The sequence below is a fragment of the Solanum stenotomum genome, chromosome 6 (assembly GCF_019186545.1).
Source record: "Solanum stenotomum isolate F172 chromosome 6, ASM1918654v1, whole genome shotgun sequence".
Lineage (NCBI taxonomy): Eukaryota > Viridiplantae > Streptophyta > Magnoliopsida > Solanales > Solanaceae > Solanum > Solanum stenotomum.
Genome location: NC_064287.1, coordinates 55,508,218 through 55,520,382, shown reverse-complemented (window position 1 = coordinate 55,520,382; position 12,165 = coordinate 55,508,218). Strand labels below are relative to the sequence as shown.

The 12,165-nt window shown below is 37.2% G+C and overlaps 2 protein-coding genes across 2 annotated transcripts; both read right to left on the bottom strand.

Annotated features, from left to right (window-relative positions):
- Positions 1 to 5,930, bottom strand: LOC125869214 (probable CoA ligase CCL12). Its single transcript, XM_049549779.1, has 14 exons — positions 5,638 to 5,930; positions 4,972 to 5,101; positions 4,613 to 4,872; positions 4,063 to 4,264; positions 3,350 to 3,390; positions 2,806 to 2,934; positions 2,413 to 2,486; positions 2,101 to 2,321; positions 1,752 to 1,846; positions 1,457 to 1,673; positions 1,215 to 1,340; positions 687 to 785; positions 378 to 584; positions 1 to 241 (listed from the first exon to the last, which is right to left on the bottom strand). Exons 1-14 carry the CDS (start codon positions 5,892 to 5,894, stop codon positions 128 to 130), a joined length of 2,172 nt encoding a protein of 723 aa, XP_049405736.1. The 5' UTR covers positions 5,895 to 5,930; the 3' UTR covers positions 1 to 127.
- Positions 5,931 to 6,370: 440 nt separating this feature from the next.
- LOC125869028 (serine/arginine-rich SC35-like splicing factor SCL30A) lies at positions 6,371 to 12,128 on the bottom strand. Its single transcript, XM_049549584.1, has 6 exons — positions 12,016 to 12,128; positions 10,839 to 11,005; positions 10,355 to 10,432; positions 8,230 to 8,394; positions 7,660 to 7,791; positions 6,371 to 6,950 (listed from the first exon to the last, which is right to left on the bottom strand). Exons 2-6 carry the CDS (start codon positions 10,982 to 10,984, stop codon positions 6,629 to 6,631), a joined length of 843 nt encoding a protein of 280 aa, XP_049405541.1. The 5' UTR covers positions 10,985 to 11,005; positions 12,016 to 12,128; the 3' UTR covers positions 6,371 to 6,628.
- Positions 12,129 to 12,165: the final 37 nt, after the last annotated feature.

Sequence of the window (12,165 nt, the reverse complement as noted above, 5' to 3'; positions counted from 1 at the left end):
GAGTTTTTTCTAATCTAGTCAAGTATTGAACTTTTCTCCCTTCAAGTATAAACAATTATTATTATTACATAATATAATGACAACATACATCATATCTTCTTGCTTGACCTGTTTTTGCAAATTTGAGCTAAAGTTTACTCTGTATCTGAATATGTTGCTTCCACTGTTCTCTTAAAACTCTCCTCAACAACTTATTTGAAGCTGTTCGAGGCAACATTCCAACTATCTTTACCCATCTCACCTATTAATGATACATAAACAAAATCAAGTGATTGTTTGTATATCTTTCTATTCTAATTTAACAAATTCTCAATCCAATTCAATTCAATCCAATCCAAATAGAGGATACTTCGATAGCCGAATGGAAAGGTACAAACCTTGAATAAAGGATTAAGATTGCTTTGAATGGCTCTTGAGAATCTTTTCTTTAGTGTGTCTGGTGAAATATTCATCCCCTCTTTGACAACCACAAATATAGCTAACTGTTCTGGACCTCCATTGGGTGGGGCAGCACTGACTGCAGCAGTTTCAAGGACACTCTCATCAGCACCATCACATACACGCTCAATTTCTATTGAACTTGTCTGCACGTAAACAAAAGAAGATTTCATTTGAGTGTTGATATAAATTTGTCTTGTGTTCTCATCTTCTAGTGCTGTCTACTAGCAAACTTTAATTGATAGTACCTTTATGCCTCCAAGATTCATGGTGTCATCAGCTCTGCCGTTAACAACAAGATAACCTCCAATAGTTCGCTTTAGGATATCACCATGTCTCCTTAGTTGCTGGGGGTGGGGGGTGGGGGGTGGGGGGGACTTCAGTATAAGTTATAACAGCAATGAAAGTGATCAAGTTAGTTAATTAAAAGCTACTCAACAGAACACAACTCATCCCATTAAAATATGGAAAAAGAATTTGAGTTTTGAGTCTATCATCTGCAATCTGTAGTCAACCATCTTACTCTTGTTTGGCAAAAGAATTTGAGAGTCAACTGTCAGAATTATCATGAAAATTCATGCCTAGTTGATCGAACCATTTCATTCTCTAGAAATGAACCTTATTAGCATAAAAGGCCATATCCGAAGCTAGGAAGTAAAGAATGAGCCAATCAACAATTAATCCAAAATTCAATTTCACACGGTTCAATAGTACAATGCTAAGTGTTGTAGGGAAAATCCGACAAAGAAAACTGCTTTTCTACGACATGTGCTTACCATATCTTTGTATATTGGCATTCCCTCGAAGTACACTTTTTCATGATCAGCATTCAGCAATCTATCAGTAGCTCCCATATAGGTAGGAAACAGGCCAATTTCACCAACACAAGCGTCATCATCTGGCTGGAAACAGGTATAAAAAAATATTTTCTCATTATGAATAGAACATCCAGGAATTCAAAAAACATGCGGGTTCTCAATAAACTGAAGATATTTAAAATGCCGTAAAGCTTTCTAACATAAGGGAGCCCATCTTCATCTAAGATGACAAATCCTGTGGACATTGTTGCAGAGCTAAATGCTCCAAAAGCTTGTGGTTGAAGAAGGTTTCCCATAATGTAAGATGATGATAGCTCTGTGCCTCCACAACATTCAATAATGGGTTTATAGTACACCCTTGAAGAAAGCCAAAGGTCATCATCAACATTAGAGGCTTCTCCAGTACTAGCAAACATCCTGCAGATGCTTTCATGTTAGATTGTCCCACTGACAAATCGGTCTTATATGTCTATAGCTTTTTAACTCAAGGAGTACCTTATCCTTGTCCAATCGAGGCCTTTCATACACCCAGTACTCTTCCAAGTCTTCACTAAGCTAGGAACAGTCCCCAAGACAGTAACTCCTGCATCCTACTAACACATGGAGGGTAGAGAGAATAAATAAAATTTAGACACACAAGCTCAGCTGAATTAGGTTTTTACAAAATGTGATCAAAGTAAAAATTGCTACTATAGGAAGTTGTGTTGCCGAGAGATACTTAGCTAACACATTTAATTGCCTCGAACATTCACCAAAAGATAAAGATTTCAGTATAGGTCTGGCAGACCCTTAAATGACTATGAAGATAAAAGTTTCTTTCTGCATAGGAGATTCAGTTGATCACCTGCACAAATTTCCCAAAACCATGGTCTAGAGGAGATCCATGATAGAGAGCTAGAGTTGCACCAGTTAGAAAGCAGGAGTACAGTAGAACTGGTCCCATCACCCATCCCAAGTTTGTGGGATAGCAGAAAACATCACCAGCTTGAATATCAAGATGAGCCCATGAATCAGCAGTACATCGAATGGGAGACAGGTGAGTCCAAGAAATTGCTTTCGGATCTCCTGACAAAGGCAAAACGATCAACCGAATCAACAAGCTACACAAAATGCACAGCCAAAAATAAATTATGTAGTCTCAGCAAGGGCAATTTACCTGTCGTTCCTGATGAGAATAGTATGTTGGTAACAGATTCTATGGATTGATAAACCGGAAAATAATAATTTGGCCTGCCAGAGAAGAAAATATAATCAAAGCTTAAATTTTTACATCAAGGGTAAATAAAGATATTATTTGATAGTCGCAGGCTCGCAGCAATTCTTTATACAATTTTGCAAAATTTAGACATCCTTGGAGAACTGAGGAGGTTGGGAATAAAAGACCAAATCCAGCATAACCCTGGATTGCCACTAAAAGTGCTATATATTGTCATGATAGATTCACGAATTTTGAACCATCATCAGGGTCATAAACACTAGTACAATAATTTATCAATTAGAGAAAATATTCACCATAAATGTTGTTGAAGAAAAGAAGTCATTATATTACCTGGGAAGGTGACTGACACTGGCAAGAAAATCCTTCCATGAAAGATCTTGGTTCCTTAATTGAACTTGTACATCCTCCCCAGTTGCAGGTATTACAATAGCTTTAAGTGGAGCAGCTTCTATAACTCGACTGCAAGAGTTTGAGAGAATGAACCATGTATTCACTATGTTCATGAAAGAACGATGTCTCCGCCATAGTTCAAGAGCAAATATATTTGTTTCTTTAAGGGTGAAATGATACAAAAATCAATGGCTGGAGTAATGGCATTTGAATTTCTTTCCCTTCTTTTTATTTAATTCCTTATTAGTGGAACTTCGACTGACAGTATTTTGGCGTTGTCTTTTTTTTTTTCCGTTAACTTCTTGTTCTTTCTTCTCTTGCATGCTGAAGAATGTGTAATTTTTGGTTGGGAGGAAGATGAATTTTCCCATCACTTCCTTGAAGGGATTTCACAACTTTCTATACCCAACCAAAGACAGACATATGCAGGTAACTTGTGTGCATTTTCACAGTTTTACCATCCAGCATAACATTAGTCACTTACCTATACAAGGGGAATCTTCGGCCTCCTCGCACTATGGAATCCTAAATTTTCATAAAGCTTAGATGTTAGAAATAATCATACACAAGTTAAATAGCTCTACTGATATTAAGATTAATGTCACCAACTAGACAATATTTACTTTTGTTTATTGGTTATTAGATTACAATATTAACTCACACTAGAACAGACTCATAGACAATAATAAAGCTGAATATTCATCCAAAACTTCATAATTCATGATCAAAATATGGTCCTGTAAGTTGAATATCTTTTTTAAACATAAACTGGAAGCCAGAGATTTCTTATTCGTATGTCTGCGGAACTTCAAATCCTGTAACATTGTCTGATTGATCATAACTCAAAAGGGAACAAGGGAAGATTTACACCAGGGGTGTAAGACATTAACAAACGATTAGGGGATTACAGACCTGACATGATATAGAGAGAGATAAATATCATGTCCTTGAAAACTAGTTAAGGAAGAATTTTAGAGAATGCCGCCTAAAGGAAAAAAAAACATATATATGGAAAAGGCCAATCTAGTGAAGAACACCTAGGACTAATTGTTAAATAGGCAGAGAAAAACCATCTCTTGATGGATTCATATTGTTAACATTTCAATGCAGAAAATATTCTGGAAAGTGTCCCCATCTATCTCCTCCATAGGGAACCCCTTTGGTTAACATTTTATGTTCACTAGAAAATAGAAGTACCTGTGTAAATATAGCCTTAGCATTAGATACTCTTAAACGGACTGCAATCTCCTGTGCAGCAAAGCTATCAGCAATTGATACTACCACAAATCCAGCAAGAACAATGGCCAAGTAAATAACAACTGCTGTGACAGTCATTGGCATGTCAATGGCAATTGCATCTCCCTTTGAGAACATGTTATCCAGTGCATTTGCAACCATCCTGTGGAAGAGAGAATGAGTTTAAAATGTCTTCCCAATTAAGAAAAGAGTTATTATGAGAAGAAAGGAGCATGTAGAGGGACGTAAGCCAATGTATTTTTACAGAACGGCAACTGATCAAATCATGTTGCCTGAAGATAGTATTAGAAAACCAAAACCAAAGGCAGGAAAATATATTGTATCCATAATACCAAATGCAAGACAAGAGTATAGTGCATGAGATGAACCACAAGAACAATTTAATTAGTTGATGGTTTTAATTTCACCAGAACCAATTAGAGAACATACACTTCATTCATCCAAATATGAACAGAATGAAGAGATATTACAATGCAGAGTCGGAACCTACATTACTTGTTCTCTCAGCTGTTTCAATGTCATGCAATTAACTTCTTTATCATCGTTCCCTTCTTCCCTCCATTCAATGGCCACACAATCATCCTGCTTGTTGCTGTAATTGCTCGAACGTACACAACTCTCGGCTATATTTAGAACTGAACCAGGAAGCCAATTTCCTCCACGTTTTGATTTGTCAGAGGTATCCAAGATGCATTTAGGGGCTTCCAGAAAGTGAATTGGAAGTTGCTTTAAAACAATTGACCAGTAAATCTGTAAAACTTCTCAAATTATAAGCTCCAAGTATGAACAGAATGTGGAATAAATCTCAGCAGCCAGAAGTTCCAAGTCAAAATTGAAACAACAACTTGCCTCAGGATGCTGAACAGAAAACCTCTGAAATTCTTTAAAACTCGAGATTGGGTCTTCGTATGATGCTCCGAAAAGCTTTGGACAATGAGTTTCCATTATGCGGCCCAAATTTGTGTATCTAGATTCATTCCTGCATAGAGATAGCAATTTATCAGCTGAGATTTAACGAATATGCAACTCTAAAAACTAAGTTTTTATAACTAAAACACTTTCAAGCAACACTGTATAAGTTCTCAGAAAAAACTAATAACTGCTAAAATTGTGTGTGAAATGTAACAAAAAGTGCAATTTCAACTGTTTGATAGTAACTTTTTTGTCTTCAAGTTTTCTCCATTAATGGAGTCAGGTTACTCTTCCTTGATCCAAAGTGTCTAGCCAGGGAAAAGACCAACGAAACATATCACTTAAATGGACAGTAGTAAACACAATAACTTGGAAATCCATAGGAAGCAAGTCAAATACAATTTTCAGAATATGATGGATAACAACTGCTATATGGATCCTCAACATACATTCAGTTTCGTTTTCAACTAAATACCTGACATACAGGCATCACTTGTCAAAATGACAACAACAGAAAGAGAACAATTTACAGCTGTTATTAGTCCAAGTAATTAGCCATCACAACCCAATAATCATAGCCATAAAGGGAAAGAGAGAGATTACAGAGAAGGGAACCAATAGAGAGGTGGGCCATTGTGATAGTTATGGTAAACAGAGTAGTAAAGAAGCTGGTGCAGCGGATGTGGGTGTGATGGTTTGAGCAATTTCCGAGCAGTGACCTCACGCCATAACTCCTTTTGAGAGAAACCCACTTTAGCAATTGCAGCTTTCAGCTCTGCCATCAACCATTTAGCCTCCTCCTCTCCTACTCCTGCTCTTACTAAATCTTCCATCCCAACTTCACTTATGTTCTTTCCCATCTTTCACCAATACACTAAATTTCCCTTCAAATGTTCTTTCTCCTATCCTCTTATGCTTGTTTATGTAACTTCAGGTCAACCGTGATAATAGAGTTAAGAGGGGTTGGCACCTACTTTTGAAAGGTTAGCAGTAAGAAAAGGTTAGTTGGAACATGTGATTAACGTATTCAGAATAGTAGCCTTTTTTTTCCTCACAAACTTGTTTGTGAAATCAGTTTCAAATGAATTTTACTTCCGATGAAATGAGTCATTGTCGTGTCTTTAAGTGCTTAATTAAAACAAGTCATACTTCGAATATCTAAATCCATAGAGTAGTTGTATTTCAACTTTTTTTCCCTTCAAAATATATCATCCACATAGCTCAAAGAATACAAGTACATGTAAATCGGAAATCATTAAATTAAACTCAAAAAAATGAGAAAACAGTACGGGCAAAATAATTGGTCAAACCAAACAGATTGTAAGCGCATGATCCAAGTGAAGAGAAGCAACAATTGCAATATACGCAGTCTAAAGAACATCAGTCAAATGACTCACACATGAAGAGAAAGCAATGTTGTCATCCCTATCCATCAGTACTAATAAAGTACAAACAAGCAAAAGAAGCAAGTCGGTAAAATAATCCATATGGATTGTCACTACATGCAACTGCTGAATTCCATGACAAAACTAATTAAACAGAAAATCACATCATGTTGTTCAAACTACAGCATTCGTCACCAAGAGGAGAGTCTTCAGTGTCTCGGGGACACGTCATGGTCAGGATTCCTGGAATAATGGACAGCATCAGGGCTCCTACTATGGCCTTGACTAGGGCTCAGCCTCCTGCTGTGACCCCTAACTGGAGAACGTGCCCTAACTGGACTCCGGCTGCGACTCCTTGAACCATTATAAGGTGGAGAATGCTCCCTGACTGGACTTTGACTGCGGCTTCTTGACCCATTGAATGGTGGAGACTGCTCCCTAGGAGGGGATTGTGAGTATGCCCTTCCCTGACCACCACGAGGAGAATATGATCTCTCACGACTGTATCTTTTCTCTTCAGGCGAAACAGACCTGCAAGAGAAGGAGATAAATATTCATATCACAAATCAGAGCAACTACATCCAGACCAAATAATTAACCAAGGAACTCCAGTACTTATATGAAATGTTACATGTTTAGAAGTTGCAAATATGGCTTAGTTTTAGCAAGTTTCTATTCTATGGATAAGAGAAGCAAAGAATTCGCCCAAACGCTCAAATAAAATTCGAAAGATAAGAAAAAAAGGTGAGTTGAGTTCTGAAAACTTTTTGGACAGTAATTGATCCTACCTAAGAAATCAATAAAGCAGGTTTCACTTACTATAGACAATGTTCCCAACATTCTCATTCTCAATACTCAAAGGCTATTCCCCTTCACACTGCTGACAAATTGAGAACGGGAAGGGGTTTTAATGCTTGAGTTCAAGCTAGCTGTAGCAGACTAGGGAAATGTTGAAGCTTTTAAATTTACCCTCACTTTGATCCATCTTGCTATCAGATCAACTTCCTAGAGTCAAACATGAATAAGGTTTGAGTAAAAGGTAAAACCAAAAGAAATCACAGTGTAGGAAGAAACCGGAGGCAACATATCTTCACAAACCAGAATATTGATTCCTAGGAGAGATGCTCTAAGTGATTAAGAGCTAGTCTGTCATTCACAATGATCTAATGCAAGCAAGGTTCATTTTCCATCAATCACCACAAAATTTCAATTATATCACATTTGTGTCTAATAAGCATACCTTGAGTATTGCCTTCTCTTAGGTGGAGAGTAGTAATCACGGCCGCGGGGAGGTGGAGATCGTGAATACCGAGGAGAGTTATGGTACCTAGGGGGAGTACCTCTCCGATCATAGTTGCGGCCACCCCTACCACTGCAAGATGGTACATCATAGTGTTAATATCTCAGGAAAGAAGAAATATGACAATCCTTATAGGCACTAAAATAGAATAAACATATAAATTTGTGACTAAGAAACTAGACATTTGGAAAACTTAAACATCGATTTTCATTAAAATCCATGATTTGAAAAAACAAGGACTTAATAATGAGAAAAATACAGAATGTAACAGAGGCTTTACAACTCTATTGTCCAAGAATTTGATAGAGCAACAGAAATGACTGGCTAAAAGAGAACATCCAAAACACAAACAAATTAATCCTTTTGTTTTTAGACAAAAACAAATTCCTCCTTTGAGATAGTAATTCCCACAACCAATTTTCGGAACTAAACCACATGAAACTACTGTTCAAGTAAGACACAAGTGAACTAAAGAATTCAAAAATGAGCAAACATAGTAGAAAGAACTACCTTCCGCGCTCCCTAGCTCTCATTTCTTGAGGCTTTTTCCTGTTCTCCTCAGCAAAAACTACTGTCAGTTGCCGACCTTGGAAAGCCTGACCATCCATCTGATACTTAGCTTCTGCTGCATCAGCAGGATCCAGATATTGGATAAATCCAAAACCACGTGGTTCACTGTGAAGTAAAAGAGGAAGGACAAGCAAGAGAAGAGGGAACACAAGAAAATGTATTAAAGACATAATCAAATTACAGTACAATTCAGCGAGTGGATGTTAATCCAAGCTACAGAACTCGAGGGCTATTTGAATATCTTAGTTAGAAACTTAGAATAATGACAGGAGCAAGTTTGAGTTTCAGAATTGTAAGGAACCTCTGACGGGCAAACTCACCCCAACAATTAGAATAAAAACCAATATATTTGGAGTCAAAATCAAATTAGTTTCTAAGAAAAAAAAGTGTGCAGTAAGAAGAGACTTGCCTAAATACTTCCAATATTTTCAAACAGCCCGAAAACAACAAACCTAAAATAATCCCCATAAAATTGGAACGCCTTGATAAGCACAGAAGCAAGCACATGGCTGCTGACCTTTCGTGTATCAGTTAAAAGATGATTTGAAATTCTTCAAGACGTGAAAACTTGAAATCTTCACATTCTATTGATATATCCATATTCCTTCCAATCTTCACTACCATTAACATCACCTTGAACTCTTACTACTTCATTGATTGTCAAGAGCTCTCTTACTACTTGAAAGTGTCAACAGAACTCTTATTACTTGATTGAAGTCTCCAAAACTCTTTAGTATCACTGCTACATCTCTTACTACTGGAAAGTGTCAACAGAACTCTTACTACTTGAAGTCTCCAAAACTCTTTAGTATCACTGCTACATCTCAACAACTTTAATTAAGTGTTACCCAACATGACATAACAATGAGTAAACAACAGAACCCAATACAAAATAAAAAATAAACAAAAGCCAACAGAAATTTCTATGTCAAGCGTAGGGATGGCAACTAGGCAGGGCAGGTTTAAAGCTATGGGTTAAGCCTTGGCAGGTTCAAATAGTTTCAACAATGATGTGGGTTGCGGGTTTAAGAAAAAGAAAAATACTAAAAAATTAAATTTTAATACTGAACTTTCTTAGGCGTACAAAGACCAACACACACTCAACTCCACAAGAAACTGACATCAATTATCGTCACGGCATTACGTGAGCTTAAACTAATAAACAATTATACAATGTGCAATCACGGCATAACCAAGCTTTTCCCTTGGCTACTTCCAGCAAAAAGAACACATCTGCTACCCCTTCAATTGCCCAAGCTATGAAGAATTATGACATATTTTTATATTTTTTTTATAACTGAGAAATCCGTCTATGACCCGGCCATTTGGACCAATCACAGCCTTCTAAACTCGGTGGATAACGGGCCCGCCCCTCTACCATTCTCCACTTAAATACCGGGATTCACTTTGCATGATGTGGGGTTTGAACCTGCGAACTAAGCCACAAATCCTCCACCTTTTGCCACTTGAGCTAGGCCTTGGGGGCTATGACATATTTATGGGATACAGTAGCTTCGAAAACGACGGTAACAAATAAAATAAAAGCTGAAGCACTTGGTTTACTTTGGACATCAATAATGTGATTAATGGGTGTTTTAGGAGAGGAGATTTAACTCGAGGACTATATTCCATTCTTCAAAACATCTTCTGTGAATTATTTTTTTATAAAAAAATAGCAAATTATGCGGGGGTGGGGGGATGGGTTTTACGTGGGGCAGAGCACAAGGAGAGTTGAAAACAATGAATCATTCTATGCGGAGCAGGCCGGATTAAAGTCTCCGTGGGTTATGAGGGTTTGTCCCGCAACCGCCCGCCCTATTTGCCATCCCTAGTCAAACTAAATTTAATGAATTGACTCTCAAAAACTACAATATAAAATATCTAGTTCCAAAAGATGAAAGGCAATATGTTGGACTGTATAGGACAAAGTATCTAAAGATATGAATGTAATTGAATAACTCCATCACTTCTCTATGAGATCTCTCTTCCTCTCTTTCTTTCTTCTTCTTCTTCTTTCAAGGAGGGAAAGAATTGTGTAGATAAAGACAATGCAAGACAAGCTCACCGAGTATAATAGTCCCTTGGCAAGTAAATGTCCTTGACAGGACCAATTTGCCCGAATGGTTTTTTGAGGTCCTCTGGCCTGCACACAAACAGCAAAGTAAGTGGAACGACATGCTACATGCAAGAATTCATGGAACACCTAAACCTAACATAATGTAACTGAATTAATCATAGGAATTGTAACAGTTTATTAGGACCAATTTTAGCTCTTACTCAGAAAGGCAAGAAGAAGGTAAGTAGTCCCTACAGATGGCTACAAAGAGAGAATAGATTTCATACGGCCAACATTCTTCAATCTTATTTCGGACCCATGCTGTGTCCCCAAGACAAAAATCCTATGCATGTTTTCTAATTTAGTGCACACAGCATCCATTACAAGCATGTAATCAATCACTTCTCCACAAAGAAAAAACAGCTTTACAGATTGAGCTAAAAGAAAATGAATCTGGTATGCTCCAAGAATAAAATGTTGACAAAATGCATACCGACAGTCATGGCGAAGATTGCGCACTAATAGAGTAGTCGGATCATCTCTGCTACGACCACCATAGCGACCCCCTCTGGGGCTTGGGCTCCTTCCTCTCCTTCCATAACCTCTAGGGGGTGAGGGGCTGTAACTTCTTCCCCTCATTTTCACCAGATTAGTCGAGATCTATCATCAGTTCATCGGATTAGAAGACTAATATATGTCACACCAAAAAATAGCAATCAAAACATATTCAGTTTGATTAAACATCCAAAAACCAGTATAATCAGGGTAAAGAAGCTTTGTTCCTGGGGAAAAAAATGCATGTATACCCGACCTTCGCCAAACTTATATTTAGCATGTACCCATAAGCATATAATAGCAGTATTAATATAATTTATGATGAGGTATAAAATGATTATCACAATCCTAGTAATCATAAGAATGTTTTGCTTCATTTTTCTCCATCGGCTCCACCTATTAAACAAGAGACATGATGTAATAAAGGTCCAAGCTCCTCTCAAACTAGAACAAGACGGAGTCAAAGCATTTTCTTTCTATTTATGGGGTCCAAACACAATTAAGTTGGAAAACACAAACTAAAAGGCTATCAAAATACCACATTGAGGGGGTAATTAGAACCAACAACATTTTAGTGAATACAGAATAAAAGGTGCCAAATTCAGGGGGGTCCCGGACTATTTAAGTCCCTTTTCATAAAGATAGGTTTTTGGTTGTCCAAACATTCTTTCATTCTCTTTATTTATTTACTAAAACAACTCTCAACACAACACAAATTCTTTCACAACAACTAAAGGATCAGATCCAAACGCTAAAAAAAGAGCACACGTAAAACAAATCATTCTCAAATTGCTTATTAGTTCCAACATCAAAAGACATCCATAACTGCAATAAGAACACTTTTTTGGTCTTATACAAGGAATTGAAAAGGCATAGCATGTAAAGGTAATCCACAACAAAAAAATGTAATCCTCCCAACTACCGGAACTTTTCGAAAAAAAAAATCATTTTTCAGCAAAGCAAACAATCAAAAACAAAGATGAAATAGAATTACCCCAAAAGATACGACCTGGATTCGTAGGAAAATAAAGGATAAGTTTCAGAAACCCTAACTAGAACATCTGCGAGTAAATATTACATGCTAGAGGAATACACATAGAGGATAAGAGATATACCTGCGGCTAACAAGAATTTTGCAGCGGCGGTGACAGTAGAGATTGAGCTGATTGGAGCTTTATTAGGGCAAACGTTGAACGGGGCACCTATATATCTATTTTGACCCTCTTGAATAATAAAACAAAATTATTATTATTTTTATTAATAAA